The sequence below is a fragment of the Nannospalax galili genome, unplaced genomic scaffold, assembly GCF_000622305.1.
Source record: "Nannospalax galili isolate Female #2095 unplaced genomic scaffold, S.galili_v1.0 scaffold891, whole genome shotgun sequence".
NCBI lineage: Eukaryota > Metazoa > Chordata > Mammalia > Rodentia > Spalacidae > Nannospalax > Nannospalax galili.
Genome location: NW_008330576.1, coordinates 4,100,042 through 4,117,223, shown reverse-complemented (window position 1 = coordinate 4,117,223; position 17,182 = coordinate 4,100,042). Strand labels below are relative to the sequence as shown.

At 39.2% G+C, this 17,182-nt stretch overlaps 1 protein-coding gene across 1 annotated transcript in view; it reads right to left on the bottom strand.

Moving 5' to 3' along the window:
• Positions 1–748: 748 nt before the first annotated feature.
• The window catches only part of Slc12a1 (solute carrier family 12 member 1), a 93,860-nt gene continuing 77,426 nt past the window's right edge, over positions 749–17,182 (bottom strand). Inside the window, exons 22-27 of the mRNA XM_008849418.2 lie at positions 15,427–15,558; positions 15,106–15,217; positions 12,277–12,363; positions 4,958–5,093; positions 2,966–3,033; positions 749–1,999 (exon numbers count right to left, since the gene is read on the bottom strand). Of these exons, the coding sequence (XP_008847640.1) occupies positions 1,864–1,999; positions 2,966–3,033; positions 4,958–5,093; positions 12,277–12,363; positions 15,106–15,217; positions 15,427–15,558 (671 nt within the window). The 3' untranslated portion in view covers positions 749–1,863. The remainder of the gene's footprint in view (positions 2,000–2,965; positions 3,034–4,957; positions 5,094–12,276; positions 12,364–15,105; positions 15,218–15,426; positions 15,559–17,182) is intronic.

Genomic DNA, 17,182 nt, shown 5'->3' with positions numbered 1-17,182 from the left:
TTCCTCCCACACAGCTGCCTTCTTCTTCACTGGATTGGTTGTTTCTATTGCTGTACAGAAGGCTTTTAGTATGATGAGGTCCCATTGCCAATTGTTGATCTTTAATCTTGAGAGACTGGTGTCAAATTTTGAAAGTCCATTCCTGAATTAATTTTATTATATTTTATTGTATTATTCAAAAGTTTCAGCATTTCAGATTTCACATTGAAGTGTTTGACCCATTTGGAGTTGATTTTTGTGCAAGATCATACCCATGATCTAATCTCCTTCTTCTACACATAGAGATCCAATTTTGCCAGAACTATTTCTTGAAGATGTTCTCTGTCCTCCAGGGTGTGATCTTGTCACTTTTGTGAAATAGATGACTATTATTTTGTGCATTCATGTGTGGGTCTTATATTTGACTTGGGATGCCCAGCAGTGGATGCGGACTAGGGATGCCCAGCAGTGGATGAGGACTGGGGATACCCAGCAGTGGATGAGGACTGGGGATGCCCAGCAGTGGATGAGGACTGGGGATGCTCTGGCTTAGCTTGTTGCCTCTGCTTTTTCTCTAGTCAGTCTGAGGGGAGGCTGAGCTTGGAAATCTTAATATTGAGTCCCTGCTTTAAACAACCTGTAGACTGGGCTACAGGTTGAGATATTCAGGCTCATATTTTATGTACTACTGAATTCAGTTGTTAATTTCATTGATGGAAAAGTAAAACACACAACTTATGACAAAGCAAACAAATTTCAGTGTTTTTATTTCAAGTTGATTTTCTCAATATATTTTCTCAGAACAAGTCAAAATATTTCAGGAAAAATTCAAGCCACTCATCAGAAAAACAATTTTTGGTTGTTTTTCCTGTGATTAAGTATTAGAAACATACTAACAAAAAAAAAATCAACATCTATATCCTTCAAGTTTTTCAATTGTTACAATTTACATTTTAATTATTCTTTTAAGTCCATATAATCTTGATAGAATGTATCTAAATGTAGATTCAGGATATTTTTTTTAATAGTGTTTTTAAATATGTGAGATTTGGTTTTCAATTAGACATTTATTTTTATTTCATCTATGCAAACCACTTAATGAGAAGAAAAAAATAATACTATGACAGAATGTTTAGCAGGGAGGACAATTAATATTTGTATGCTAAGAATTGACTATATTTTATTTAATTGGAATGTATGCTACTTTCTCACGTAGTTAATATACTTCCAGCTAGCAGAAATTCAAGCTACGTGTTACCAGTGATTACTTTTAAGTATATTATGCGCTACATTAAATAAACCTTATTTAGGTAAGTGCTTTGAACATTTTGCAGACTCAAGTCCTTCTTAAAGTTTTCAGTTATTGATTTTTAAATCTTCTTTGTAGACATAAGCCTCTCAGGAGGCCAGGCAAAATCATGCTGCCGACCCAGTTGGTCTTTTCCTTTGATAACCACCTGTGGCCATGGTGCCTGCCTGTCAATAACCGTTTACTGAGGACCTGCTGTGGAGCTGAGGCCCACACCACGGCTCAGCAGCAGACTCCACAAAAACAGAGATTAAGTTTGCCTGGAGGAGCTCACAGCAGAATCAGAGTTTCTCATAAGTGGTGTTGGCTAGTTTTTATTAATGTGTTCGTCAACAGTAATGACAAAGGTGTTTCTGTAGGAGTAGCTCTAGTTTGATGTTTCTTAAGCTGGTAGTAAAAATCCACCAAACCTCTCATTAATAATAATTTTTTTAAAAGACAAAATCTTATGTAGAGTCTGGTAGAGTAGTCTCCAAAGGTCTATGTATCCATAGATTAGATTTGACAACACAGAGTACTGGACATGTTTCTTAATTATTTAAACATCAAGTTACAATGCTTCTCATCATCCAGATTTAAGAATAAAATGTCAGAACATTTTTGTGATTTCCTCTAACCAGCAAGACAGGAGGGAGGTTCTTTGTGAGTATATCCAACCAAGCCATATACAACAAATCCGATATAGATCCTTTCCTCGCCACTGGAAGGCTCCTGATGACAGGGAAGAAAATTAAACACCAAAGAGAAAATCACAACAGGCAGTCACATTATCTGCTCTTCTGAACTATTAATAGCCAGTGGCCTGGAACTTTTATATGTCACCCTTCAAACGAGAACACTGTAAGTATTTTTTATAGAGAAATTAAATTGGTGCATTCTTCAGATACTGTAAATAGCTATAAACCAGAAAAATTCGCTTAGAGATTATAAAGACAAACTAAAATTGTATATTCTGACTTTTCTTTAAATGGAGAATTTAATCAACCAATACCCTTCTATGGAGGAAATTGATTTTCTGTACAGTAGTTTAAATTATCTATATTGAGGCGAAGTTTCAGAAACCCTACTTCCCCATTCAGAAGACTATTCTGCAGTATCTTTGAGGGATCATCCTTTAGTCCATGCCATACTGGGAGATAAATTATCTTTAAGATGAAATAGTTGGACCTTTCCCATTTTTAGCACCAATCTTAATTAAATGACTATTTCAGCAAGCATACTCCTAACATTGGTAGGCAAAGGGATAAAGAGTGAATATGGAAAAGCTCCTGGTTTTTTATTTTTGGTGACCTGTTTCCACACTACAAGGAATCCACAAGTCTGCCAGGGACACAGCTCAGCAGCACCACCCAGGGAAGGTGCTTGTGAACCCTGTGGCCCACTTGGGCTCCCTCCCTTTAGGCGCCTGAAGCCTGCCTGGTTCAGAAGGGTAGCTCCAGTCCAAGGTAGACATGTGCTCCCAGCCCCATGAGCATCACATGATCAGTAGAAGTTCAAGAAAGTTCATGGGACTCAAGCATCACAGTCTCAGGGTGACATTTATCTTCCTTCACTGTCTAAATTTCCATTTGGTTCAAATTATTCTTTTAAAAACTTCCCACCAGAAGATTCTAGTCTGATTGGCCCATTGCCCTAACCCTTCTCTCTACCCCTTTTAATGCCCACAGTGACACTTACAGGACAATGAGGTTGGCAGCCCTTGAGTGTTCCTGTAAGAGCTCATTCAGTCGAACTTGGCGGTAACTCTGTGGATGACATTTAGACTGTGTTGACTGCAGTTCTACCAGATTTATGAATGAGAAATCTTCATATCTCAAAGCATAGACAAGTACAAAACCATTGTTTTTTAAAAATCACTAATGAAAACTATTAGAATCTAAATTTAAAACTTCATGAGAAATTTTAGAGATGTAAAGGTGAGTCCAGATTGTCATTGTGCCATGATGGCTTATTAAAATTTAGAGGTAAAAGGCGACCAACAAGGATAGTAAAAACAAAGATATGCGGAGAGTTTGGGGGCCAGGCTTCAGTTGAAAAAAGCCGGCTGAACCCACATCCTTAGAAGATAGAGTATATCTATGGGACTGGTTTCAACTACAAAGTCTCCAGTAAATTCACTTTGAGAATTATTCTACAGTGATGAGAACAATGTTCAGATTTGTTTTTCCCTGATTCAGAAACAGACTCTGATGTCTGACCTGCTCAATTACATGATGTCTTTTTTGAAGCTGGGCAGTTAATTACATGCACAGGGCATTAGTCCATCTCGGTGTAGTTTCCACCAACTCTGAGAGTTTACTATTTCTTCTTCTGATTTTCCCAAGCTCAGCTCCTAATGTAGTTTCCTCATGCTTTGTATTTTGAGTCGTGTGGGCTTTTCCTTTCATGTCCAATTATAGCGTTGATTTCTGTACCTAAATCTTGTTCTCTTCATTATCATCACTGTCCCCCACTTCAGTTTCAGTTCATGCTAGAGAGAAACTTCTAGTTGTTGTCTGTTCCCCACAGGCCGGCCTGGAATTTGTAATCCTCTTGCCTCAGCCTCCAGAGTGCTGGCATTCAGGCTAGTGGACTGTCTAGGAAAACTCACCATTTTGAATCCATTTGTGTCAGATGCAACTTAAAAAAATTATTTGTTGTGTGTATATATGTGTGTGTAATGTATGTGTGAGTATGTGTGTATGTAAGTGATATGTGTGAGTCCTGGTGTATGTGTGTGTGTGATGTGTGAGTGTGGGTATGTATGTATCTGTGTGTGTGATGTGTGTGTGAGTGCAGCTGTACATGTGTGTGTATGTATGTATACGTGTGTGGTGTGTGTGTATGGCTGTGCATGTATGTGATGTGTGTGTAAGAGTGGGAGCGAGTGTATGTGTGCAACTGTGTGGTATGTATATGTGCAATTGTGGTGTGTGTGTGTGTGTGTGTGTGTGTGTGTATGTGTGTGTGCACTGCATTTGTAGAGGTCAGAGGGCAGCTTTACAGGAGTCCATTCTCTGCTACCACAGTAGGATCTGGGGATTGATGTCAGGGCTCAGGCTTACGCGGCAAGGGCCTTGACCTACTGAGCCATCTAGCTGGCTCAGGCGCAGCTTCTATATTCATTGTTCCAAGCAACACATTATATGTATCTGTAGAATTGTTAGTTTTTCACAGCTTTCTTCAATGGGTTGACGTTCTTTTGTTATTGTGTTAAATTGTGGCTTAATTTACCTTTGCCTTCATTGCTTGCACAGTGACAAGTTATTCTAGATTAATACAAATAATATTTGAAAGGAAACCTCACAATGTGAACTAATAACTTGTTTCATTAATTTAAAAATAATTTACTTTTGCCAGGCGTGGTGGTGCACGCCTTTAATCCCAGCACTCAGGAGGCAAAGGAAGGCAAATCTCTGTGAGTTCAAGGCCAGCTGGGGCTACAGGGAGACCCTGTTTCAAGACAAAATAATAATAATAAATAATTTACTTTCTAGAAAAAAATGAAAACAGTTTTCTAAATGATTATATCAGTAATATGATTGAAAAATCCCTGAAAATGCAGAAGTCAGGGGTACTGAATGATGCCAGCTGGTAACAGGGGCATTACTCCTTGACCTTTAAATCAACCACTGTTTCTCTTTTCAACTAGTCAGAGTAAAGCAAAGATTAAGGAGGAAATGTCCTTACCTTTTCCTTGACTGTTTCTAGTTCTGCATCTGTAATTTTCCACGGAGTTTCTCTTTTTAATTTCTCAGCAGTGGTTAAATCTTTGTGGCTTTCATGAAGACGATATGGTTCAATCATCTCTTCAAAGACTTTCCAGCTGAAATTGGAATTGTAAAGGAAGCCGCACAGTGGGAAACTAACTCATTATTTTACAGATACTAGGGGTAGGGCTGGCTCTGCTGGCTATGGAATCAGAGATGAATGCTATGAAAATATTTTAAGAATCATCTTACTGGGGAACTTCTGTGAATAAAACCATGGGCATGGTACTCCTTCCCCACTGAAGGACTTAGTGTGTTTGAGGCCTTGTTAGCCTACAAGGTATAGCTCTTCAGTATTATTAACACATGAGCACATAGATGGTAATTATGCCACAGAGGCATTTTCTACATACTGTATTCAGACCCATTTATAATGTAGGCCCTTGAGCCCACACCTGTGTTTCCATGTGCTTATTACACAGACTCATTCATCAGTTACTATAGATCGGGGATGAGCTACACTCATTGAGAGCTGGGTAGGGCTTCCTCACCTTCAAGCTAACTAGCAATTCTCACTCAGGCCAGGGGGCTGTGGGCCGATAGAACAGCAATGGTTCCCACAGTTTAATAGTTCTAGAATGATGAAGCCTGCTGAAAATGATGGTATCCTTGTCCTGGTGTTTGATGTTGCTGTCTGAGATTTTCAAATGACTATTATTCAGGTGCATGTTAAGGGGAAGGACAAAAATCAATAACATTTAATGCCTAAAAATCTGAGTCCATCTTGGAGCCTTTAAAAATAAATCATTGAGGAGAGAGCTGGCAGCACTGAGAGTTGCAGAGCGCTTTAAGAATTGCAAAAGGAATCTCACCCCTTGTCTTCCAAGGTAATCTAAGATTTATTTTTAAAACAATAGCACAAAATAAAGCTTATAATTTATGGCAGGGGCTGTCTTCAGTGTTCTATTTTAAGATGATCTCAAGTATGAATAATTTTCTTTGGTTTTATATAATGCAGCTTACTTATAATTTAGTAACTTCGGAATGGATGATAATTAGAATCTATGTGCTTTTAGGTTAAGAAATTAAAATAAGAAACAATGAGTTTAATTATCTCATCAGTTGGCCTGATTTAGGATTTGCAGAAAAAAGTTCAGAGAGATTACAAAGAGGAAAATTGCCCCTGCCAGTGAGCCTATGTAAAGGGGCTGAAGAGATACTTAATGCAATGGATTTCTGCTGTAGTGACTCACGTAGAAGTTAGAAGACAGGTGAGCGGTAGAACCGATGTGTCCTATTATTTTTGCAACAGTAAATACTTTTATTTGCTGTTACTTCCAATAGTGTCATCCCTTTAAAGAACTGTGGCCATGCTCAGTAAGATGCAGGGTCTGGCAGCACAACCTGGCTTCTTGCTATAGCTCTTCCATTGTCCTTGGTCTTGCTAACTTGGTCTGTAGAAGGGAGTGACAACGGCTCTTGGGAGTTGTGAGAGAACAAGGATACAGTGTCTAGTGAAAGCGAGGTATTTCTATGCTGACCAACCACTGAACTCAGGTTCAAGATGGCAAAGCTGTTTAGAGTCTATGTGGTTAAAGTAACAGTTTCTCTGTACCCCACCTAGATCCTGGTTAGAAAACACAACATAAAAATCAACACAAAAATGATATCCTAAGAAATGGAAGGGGAAGTGGAGGTTGGTGATTGTCCCTACAGTATCCATGGTGAGAACCACTCCATCTACAACATCAACCAATCCTAGCATCGATGCCTTCTGCAGGAGTAATTGGCCATGATGGAAACAAAGCTCATGCAGGCTTGAACCAGTGTACATCCATCGTAAATGGCTCAGTGGCTTAGGAGGACAGTAAATCCTGAATGGAGCCTAGACTGACTTCAATGACTAAGGAGAGACACTTTTCTCTTACTGAACACATACGAACAACTATGAAATCCTAGTTTATAAAAGTTATAAAAGCAGTCTTCTTGCTTTTATAAACTAAATGAACTCTGATTTATCGATGACTTTATTCGAGTAGGTAGAATAGAGAGAATAAAAGAGAATTAGTCCTTTATTATAAAATTTACCTTCTAGATCAAGCTTAGCCTGAAAGCCAACCTGTACTTGTATTCAATTGTGTGTGACAAGAATTTCTTTCTTTTAATATTTTTTGAGAATTTCATGTATGAGTATTATATTTGACTTATTTCCATCCCTCCCCATTCCCCTCCAGTTCTTCCCATGCCCCTACTTCCTCTCAATTTCTTGTCTTCTTCTTTGGTTATTATTGTTACATATACACACATCTATTTATAAATATTCATATATACATATATATGAATAAAATGCACTGAATCCATTTAGTAGTATTTCTGTTTACCTGTGTTTAGGGACGCCCACTTGGAATTAGATAATTTCTCAGGGAGCTAGTCCCTAGAGAAAACTGATTTTCTCTCCTTCAGCATCCACTGGTTGCCTATAGCTCTTTTTCTAGGGGTGGGGGCCCCGTGAAATTTCCCCATATATCTTGGCATGTGCGACAATAATTTCTATCATCTAAGTCACTATGAATTTTCTTTTCCCTGCATTTGAGATGTGCTGAGTGACGCTGGGTTGTAGTGAGGCTGTCTTTGCCTGTTCCTGTTGGTTACTGCATCCCTGAGCTGGCCCTTTCCTGTTCTCGGAGCCAGTTGATCCTAAGGTGGTTCAGGGTTTCTACTGCCATCCTCATTCACCTGACTTTTCTTATAGGTATTTTTTGATTGACTCTAAGCCAAGTAACACCTGATGGTAAATATAAATGAGAATTAATTTAAAATTCTGAATTAACTGATAGCTGTCTTTCCTTCTGTACCCTTTTCCTTATACCAAAGTTTAACACATTTTTAACAATGTAAAAATCTCTCCCCTGTCTGCATAAGAGTTCCTCTCTCAAAGTAATGCATTGTGGTTGTTTTTGTGACTAGCATCTAGCATCTCTAAGCTAAATTGTTTAGTTAATTGCTCCCATTTTCTTTTTGATTTCTGTATAAAGATTATTGTCTCTTTTGGCCCATGACTTTTAATTCAGTCTATACCATAAAGTGGAATTTAAGTGCAAGATGTCTTGCGTTTCTCCTGGCCCAATTATTTTCTCATAGCTCTGCTTTCTTTCCTCCACTTCACCCTTTTGCTCTACCATATTTAGAGATAAGGTTTTTGTAACAAAATGACTCTGTCACAACTAGCCAACATTTCATAGTGGTTGAAAGATTTACTAATGACAATTTTAGGGCATATAACATTAGCAGATCACTGAAACTGTTTTCCATGTGTGTGTCACCTAGTGAGCAGTAACCAAGACAAAACAGTGAGCTGGGGATAGTTGTTAATGGTGGTGAAGACTGCCCAGTCAAGAAGGCCACCATGGGAACCGAAACTAGGCCAGTGTTCTATTGTTGAAGCCCAAGCTCATGGGCCTGGGGCTGCATCAATTTAGAGGAAGAGCTCTGTGTGTTTGATTGTCCCACCCAGAAGAATTGTTTATTTAAGTTAATATGAACATGTCTGACACATGCTACCAGAGGCCATAGGTGCCCTGTCTCAAATGACAATTTTCTGTTCTAATCTTGGGCTACTTTCAGATCCTGGATCAGCTATTGCCAGCAGGGTACATTTACAAAGTAATACAGCCTAAGTGTGACAGGAGGGTAAGAGAGGAGCATGGCTCTTCTGCACATCCATTCTGGCAGAGGGTCTTTTCTTAAGGCAGTGTACATTAGCACACCAAGCTTCTTTTACTTCAGTAAAGATGGATTCCCTCTTCCTTTCCATCCCTCCCCCATATCTTCTTTGCAACTTTGATGTAGCAGAGAGAAAATCTCTAAAACTTTGAAAACTAATTTGCTTCTTGAGGAAAGGAAATAATTCTCTTTGTAGCAGGAAGATGAAGATACATGAGAAACTCCAAATTAAAACAGTATCTGAAATAAAACTTAAAGATAAGGACGACAATGAGGAATGCTCTTAGAGGAGGACAGCATGGGGCAAAGGCCGGTCTGGTAAGATGAAGTGTGTCCATACTATGACAAGCACTCAAGAGTTCAAGAACACAGGCTTGTGGCCACACAGCTGAATGGGCACTTGGATGAATGACACAGAAGGAAACGGGACTTAGGTAGAGGAAATCAAGTTGAAAAGACAAAGGAGTTAAAGAAGAAATTACTTAACTACTAGGATAAATACATAAGAAAAAAACGGAGCTACAAGAAGTGACTAATGTGTGTGAGTACTGAGCTTAAAGAAATCCCCAAGTCAGTGGGAGAGAGTGTGGCCACCCTCCAGTCAACAGAAAATACAATGAAAAGTCACCCTGTCCCTAAGAATTATATGCTAAATAACTCTTGGACTTGCTCTCTTATGAAGGAGAATCCAGCTCTACCAACTAGAGCCATAGGATGAGCCGATCTGATCACATATCTGCAGATGTCAAGGGGCAGTTCGCTTAGTGAACTAAAACTTCATCTGAAAAGAGATTATCATATGAAAATCCAGTTCCTATCAGAACGGTATTTCCACTCACCAAGGGGAATTATAAATATGTTATTTTTTCTTAAGTATTTGTAACTGTAGAAAAGTAAGAATGTCAGGCATTAGAGCTATGTATGATGCGGGGAAATATTATTATAAAGCACACCCCAGTTGGACATGTCACTTTCAGTTTTCTCATAAGTTCAAGTGTTTTGTAAAGCCATTTTTTACTGACTCAGAGCCTTAGTGAGATCACGAATACTCTAAAGAATATGGAAGTTTATCTGGTCAATAAAAGAGGACCTTAAATCTGAATATTTTTAGTTATTTATCATGTTCACATAGGAAAAATAAAATAAAATAAGGGGAAGAGGCAAGAAGACTTGAGGACTGTAGAAATATCGCCTACCAAAAATTGACAGAGGAAGGAGAATTGATGGTCAAATAAAAGGAAGGAGTCTGAACGGACAGGAAGACCTAAAGCACTCTGAAACCTTCATGTACATACTGTATAATTTTCCTTATAGGGCCCAGCCTATTTTATGTCAAGTCTGTTAAATTGTATCTGAATGAAATAGCAAATATGATTTCCTCTGAACAATGGAAAACATCTTGTAATTGTTAAATTATAAGTCTAAGTAGTTCATTTAATTTATAATTGACTGTGATTCCAGGCAAAATTCTTACACCTTATGGATCTCCTGTGAAGATATAATCTATGAATTGTTTTCACATAGTCTTGTTATGAACTGAAGGTTTGTTTTCCATCAAAGTTCACAAAATGAAACTTAAACTCCCAATGTGATGCTGCCGGGAGGTAGGGCCTTTGGGAGGCACTTGGCCCTAGACAAATAAGGATGGTGCCCACATGAGAGAATTAGTGTCCTCATTAGAAGAGGAGGAGATACTAGAGTTCTTTCTCCATCATTCAAGAACTTGGGAGAATTTGAGACCATCTACAAGCCCCAACACATCTGCATCAGACCATACCTTGATTCTCCATTACTCAGCCTCCAGAACTGAGAAATGAGTGTCTGTTGATCAAGTTACCCAGTTGATGGAATTCTGTTAATGGCTAAGATAGTAATAGTGGCAGCTGAGAAACTTAGCATTTCATAAGGGCTAAAATGATGCCATGTTTTGATGACAGGTAAATGATTATTTCAATTTTGTTACTTTTCTTTTTTTCTGGGAATGGGGACTCTATCTCCTTTTTTAAGTTTCAGATTTTTTTTTCTTTTGGTTTTTTTGAGACAGGGTCTCCCTGTAGCCCCAGCTGGCCTGGAACTCACTATATAGGCCAAGCTGGCCTTGATCTCACAGAGATCCCCTTTCCGCTGCCTCCTGAATGCTGGGATCACAGGTGTGTGCCACTATGCCTGGCTCCAGTTTCAGATAGCTTTAGAGGCGCTCTCAAAAGTTCACTAGCTCACATAGTTTTGGAGGACACTATGCAAGCTGATAAGGGAGAAAAACCAACCACAACAATGACCAGCACAACAAACTATCTTTTATCTTGGGAGTACCTAATTGGACTTAAAGCCCACTCAGTGGGAGAAAACTCATGTGTGGCACTGCAAACAAAGCCAAATATGCATAGCTGGTGAGATAATATATGTTAGAGAAAACCCCAAATCTGTCTCATTCCTAGACAAATGTGATTTCTTACTGTATGCTAAATATGGATCCTTATATTTATAGACAAATTTGCTAGTCACCACTTATTAAAGAAGCTTCAACTGTAACAGATGGAGACTAGTACAGAGATCCACAACTGGTCACACACAGAGATTAAGTGTCTGTGAAATACCCAACCCTAAGTGACACATCTAGAATGGATCCTCTACACCTAAGGCTCATGAAACATAGTGGAACAGAGGATAGAAAGAATACAAATACCATCTCTCAAACTCATTAGCAAAGGTTCCTCATGCAACAGAGGGTGATAAACACAGAAGGCCACAAATGGCCAAAGTGTGGAGAGTAAGGAGCTACAGAGTGTGGGTTCCTGGACAGGACTCCTATGATAAACTTCACCCACCCAGGGCTCAGGGACCATTTCGGAAGAGGGAGCAGAAAGAATAAAGAGCCAGGGAGGAAGTGCATGACCATAAGGAAACAGAGTCTTACAGGTACCTGGGACCTTGTTTATGTGAACTTATAGCAATGGAAACAGCATGCACAAGACTCACGCAAACTCAATTAGACAAAAACCAGCATAGAACTGGGGAAATGGGCAGGAGGCCAAAACTTTTACAAGGAGCTATTGGCAGCTGATCACTGCTGGGTGTGGGAGAGTTGATATTTAAGGGAATGATGCTAGACAGGCTGAACAGACTCCAGTGGATGAACTCAAATTGAGGGACATCTGGGTACACAAACTTGACTCAGTAGGCCTTAACATATATGACAAACACATGAAGTCCTATGGGTAGGCTATGGGGAGTGCAGATAGGAAAGTGGGGGTTAAATACGATTAAGGTGTATTGTATGAAATCCACAAAAATTCAATAAAATATATTTTTTCCAAAATGTGGGATTGAAAAAAGGTTCATATGTCCTATGCAGTGAGCCTTTAGTAGCTGAAAGCTAAAATGGCCCTGAAGTAGGGGACCTTACTCAGGGTTTTCACCATAACCCCTTTCTTTCTGTTTGTGATTATTTAAAGGCATTTCTTTTCATACTTATCAAGAAGCCATTAGAGTAAATGCATCATGTTTTCACTCTTTGATAGCAACACAAAAGAGAGTAGCTGGGGGGTCAGCGGGCCTGATTAAATGCTTCCATACCTCTCTTTGTTCGGCTTAATGTTGATGTCACCAATGATATGGATGTCTGCAAATTTTATTCTAAATTTGCTCAGAAGAGAAGCCATTCTGGAAAAAAGAGAAAAAAACATGTTATCACTGCATATTTACCTATTTTCTATAAAAAGTGTTTTTGTGGGGGCTGGAGAAATGTTTTAGCTGATAAGAGCATTGGCTGCTCTTGCAGAAGATCTGGGCTTGGTTCCTAGCACCCACATGATGGCTCATGACTGTCCTTAACTCTAGTTCTAGGGGATCTGTAACCTTCTTCTGGCCTCTATGGGCATTGCACCCATGGGTGCACTTAAATACATGTGGGTAAAATGCTCATACATATAAATAAAAATAAAATTTAAAAAAGAGCATTTTTGTGTTTGAGTTAAGATACAAATAGCAATCATGCTTCAGACAGAAGCTTTTTAGTTTTGATTTTCATTACAGTCAGTACTTGTTGGACAAGTTAAGTGTGGACCAAACTATTCCACTGAAGGAAAAACAAACAAACTCCTGTAGTCAAGAATGGTGGCACACATCTATAATCTCAGCATTCGGAAAGCTGAGTAGGAGGATTATGAGTTACAGACCAACTTAGACTACATAGTGAGTTCCAGGCCAGCCTGAGATACTTATCATAAAAACAAACTCTCCCAAAATAAAAATAAAGTCCTGTAGGTACAGAGACCAGGAAGAGCAAATGGACTTGTGTATTCATCTTTTAAGGAAGACAATGTAAAACTCTCCTTTATCAGAAAGATATCAAGTAAAATTCTTATTATCGATCATTTTTATAAGTTGCTGACAAACTAATAGTTATATGTTGTGTGGCTATATAGTGCAGGTTTTTTTTCCTGACAATGGATGATTTTGATTTTTTTTTTTTTTTTTTTTTTTTTTTTGTCTTTTTGAAACAGGGTCTCCCTGTAGCCCCAGCTGTCCTGGAACTCACTATGTAGACCAGGCTGGCCTTGAACTCACAGAGGTCCTCCTGCCTCTGCCTCCCAAGTGCTGGGACTACAGGCATGCGCCACCACGCCTGGCTGATTTTGATATATTTTTGAAGGTACAGAAAAAATTTAAGGGTAGTACAAAGACTCTTAGGCTCATCCTTTTTTAATATTTTGCCCATCTTGATTTTCTTTCTCTCTCTCTATCTATCTATCTGTCTATCTATCTATCTACCTACCTACCTATCTATCCATCCATCCATCCATCCATCTATCATCTATCCAACTATCATCTATCTATCTATCTATCTATCTATCTATCTATCTATCTGTCATCTATCATCATCTATCATCTATCTATCATCTATCTATCTATCTATCTATCTATCTAATCTTCTATCATCTATCTATCTATCTATCTATCTATCTATCTATCTATCTATCATCTACCTATCATCTATCTTCCATCCATCCATCCATCCATCCATCCATCCATCCATCCATCCACCCATTCATCCAGTCATCTAGCCAGCCAGGCAGTCTTCTTTAAGAGGAATTAACTTGGAATTGGAGAGATGGCTCAGCAGGTAAGAGCACTGGCTGCTCTTGCAGAGGACCAGGGTTCGGTTCCCAGCACCCACATGGTGGTTAACAAACATCTATCTAAGATTCCACTTTCAGGGGATCCGACACCCTCTACTGACCTCCATGGGCATTGAGAGACATGCGTGCACTTACATGCCAGCAATACACTCATACACAGAAAGTAAAAGTGGTAAAATATTTTTTTTTTAAATAAGAATTGGCTGGATGTGGTGGTGCACACCTTTAATCCCAGCACTCAGGAGGCAGAGGCAGGAGGATCTCTGTGAGTTCAAGGCCAGCCTGGTCTACATAGTGAGTTCCAGGACAGCTGGGACTACAGGGAGACCCTGTCTCAAAAAGATAAAAAAAAAATTAATTCTATGTAATATTATTGTATGAACATAATATTATTTTCATGGAAAGTAAATAAATATATTTATATACTTATTGAGTGCGTATTGTGCATACCATAATTTCTTCCTCCTTAGAGGTTAAGACAATATGAAAACTGATAGGATAAGAGCCCTATCATAGTTTGGGGTTTCTGCAAGTCACAGGGCTCAGGACTTTAGTATGTCATGCAGGACCAAGAACTGCTGACGGTGCTTGCCCCAGGTCCCCAGAGAGCTATGAACACACCACACCATGTTCTTGTATGTTTGCTACTCTCACACCTACACATCAGGCCTCAGTGGTTGTACTAATGAAAAAATACACTAATGAAAAAAACACAATGGGACCTTTATTTTATTTAAAAGTGTTCTCAATATCTATCCACTGAGACTTTTCAAGCCGTACATGAGAACCTGGGACCCAGCTATGTTTAGCAACTGTTGCAATGTCTTGTGTCTCCTTGGTGGTAGGCCTGGGGCCAAAACCTAGGCAGTCTGGTAGGTTAGATGTCTTTAGGAGATGTTGTATAAAGAGTAACTGCTATGAATTAACAGTTCTGGGTTCTCCTCAAAGCAACAATACCACAGATTCCTTTAGGACCTTCCATTTGAAAGCATTTACTAGACAGAACAAGATAAATATACAAAATAATGGCATTCTGGAGTTTCTCTTTGAAAGCACAGTGGCAGGGGATAAGACTTGATGACAGTGATTAGAAAAATTATGCAAATAATTTGCTGCCCGGAAAGCCAAATAAACATGAGGTTTATCACGGTGACTTTGTCTTTAAGCCTCTTGTAATTCAAGGATGTTTAAAGCACTTAAAATTGAACCATCATAGCAGCCAGACCTCAGAAATGACCAAGCAGGTGAGCCACAAACTACTTACGAAATTTTTTCTTCTTCAATGCGGTTAATCTTCCCTCCAACATAGATTCTTAATTTACAGTCTTTCCATTTTTTTCTGAGCGTTAATATATAGGGGATAAGAAGAGTTAACCCTGGAATAAAGAGTAAATTATAACAGGATGGATATTCATAACTAAAAAAGCTTTATTTTTTAATTTATTCCCATGTACATAATTGTTGAACAATTTGTGGCATTTGATAACTCAGAAAGGTTACCCTTTAACTGGTGCCATTTTCATATACAGTTCGTTAAGTTGATCAAAGCAGGAATTCTGCTCTCTAGTGTGTTTTAGGGTTTTACCTCCATCATCAAATAACCACCAGACATCAACTGCGCCTTTTCCTTGCTTCTTTTTAAACTGAGCGCTGGCTTCCACCAGTTTCTGGTTGAACTCTCCCACGTGCATTGATTGGATGGTGTTGATGCTGCTGTCTGAAATGAAGAAGACAGTGACATATCTATTTGTCAAGAACAAAACAAAACAAAAACCCAAACCAAACCAACCAACCAAACAAACACATATACCCGGTAACTTCCCAATAAGCCTATTGATGAAAGCAGAGGGAAGGTTTGGATTCATGTGTACATACCTGTGAATAAATACTGAGCTCCCTTCTATGAAGGGTGGGGATAAAGGTCAACTCCCACAACAATTTAAATTGCCTTTAGTAGCTAAAGAAAAATTCGCTATTCTATTAGCACAGTTCTCATTACAAAGCGAGTTATTTTTAGATCCTCAGTATTCCCTCAGAATGGAATTATTTGGGCATGTGCCCGTCTGAACTGAAATATCCCCCACAGCCTTATGTTTTGAGTGTTCCTCCCTGGCTGATGGTGCTCTTCTGGCAGGTCAGAGAACCTTTAGGACATTTGGCCCAGTTGGAGAAAGTCAGTCAGTTAGGACCTTTGAAGGTCACAGCCTAGCTCCTACTTCTGGTGGCTGTTCACTTCCTGGTCTATGCTGATATGAACAGCTTCTGCCTCATGCTTCTGCCAGCCAAGGATGGATGGATGGAATCACGATGGCATGTCTGTTGCAGTCTGATGGGCTAAAACTCTCTGAAACCACCAAAGTAACTCTTTCATTTTTGAATTTATTTTTTTTTTGGGGGGGGGTCAATCAGGAGACCATGAAGGGAGGGCGGGGGCGGTTGCAAAAGGACACATGTGACATGAAAATAGAAAGAAGGCTCCAGGGACGAGAGAGCATAAGAGATGGAGAGGAAGGGGAAATAGGGAGAAACAACAAAAACAAGCTTGGTTTGAAACATGATTCTTTGTACACTAATAAAACATTTAAAAAAGGAAAAGAACTATAAAAAGGTTTTTGTGGGGTATTTTAGCCAGTTACACAACAGTAGCTAATACAGCATGCAACAATGCTCAATAATTTCCCAACCTTCTGAAATAAATCAGTGAAATAATATTTTCAAATTTACTTTAAAAATCTCAGTGCTGGGAAGACAGAGGCAGGTGGATTCCTGGGGCTCACTGGCCATCTGGCCTAACCTGCTTGGAGAGTGCCAGACTAGAGAGAGGCCCTGTATCAAAGGAGATAAATATTCCTGAGGATGACACCAAGGTTGTCTTCTGGTCTCCACACACAAGTGCACACATAAATGCACAAGTGCATACACACATACAGACACATAAAAAACAGAATGTTGTTTCACTGGAGAATTCATTCATTTAGTCACAATTTCATAAGTTCCATGAAGGTCTGGATGATAGAACTTTTCAGGGACTGTATACATTTTGAATTCTCCTTTTCTCCATGGTTAGCCAAGCTTACATCTTAGTTTTTTTCTGAGGAGTCTTGTGACACTAAAGTAAAACCACTTGAATGGTATAAATTTTTGTGAATGATATGAAAAAAAACCAAGAAACATGGAGTAAAGAAAAGCTCTTGGAGCTGGAGAGATGGCTCAGCGGTTAAGAGCACTGACTGCTCTTGCAGAGGACCCGGGCTTGATTCCCAGCACCCACATGGCAGCTACAAACTGTCCTTAACTCCAGTTCCAGGGGAATCCGACGCCCTCTTCTGACCTCCGTGGCA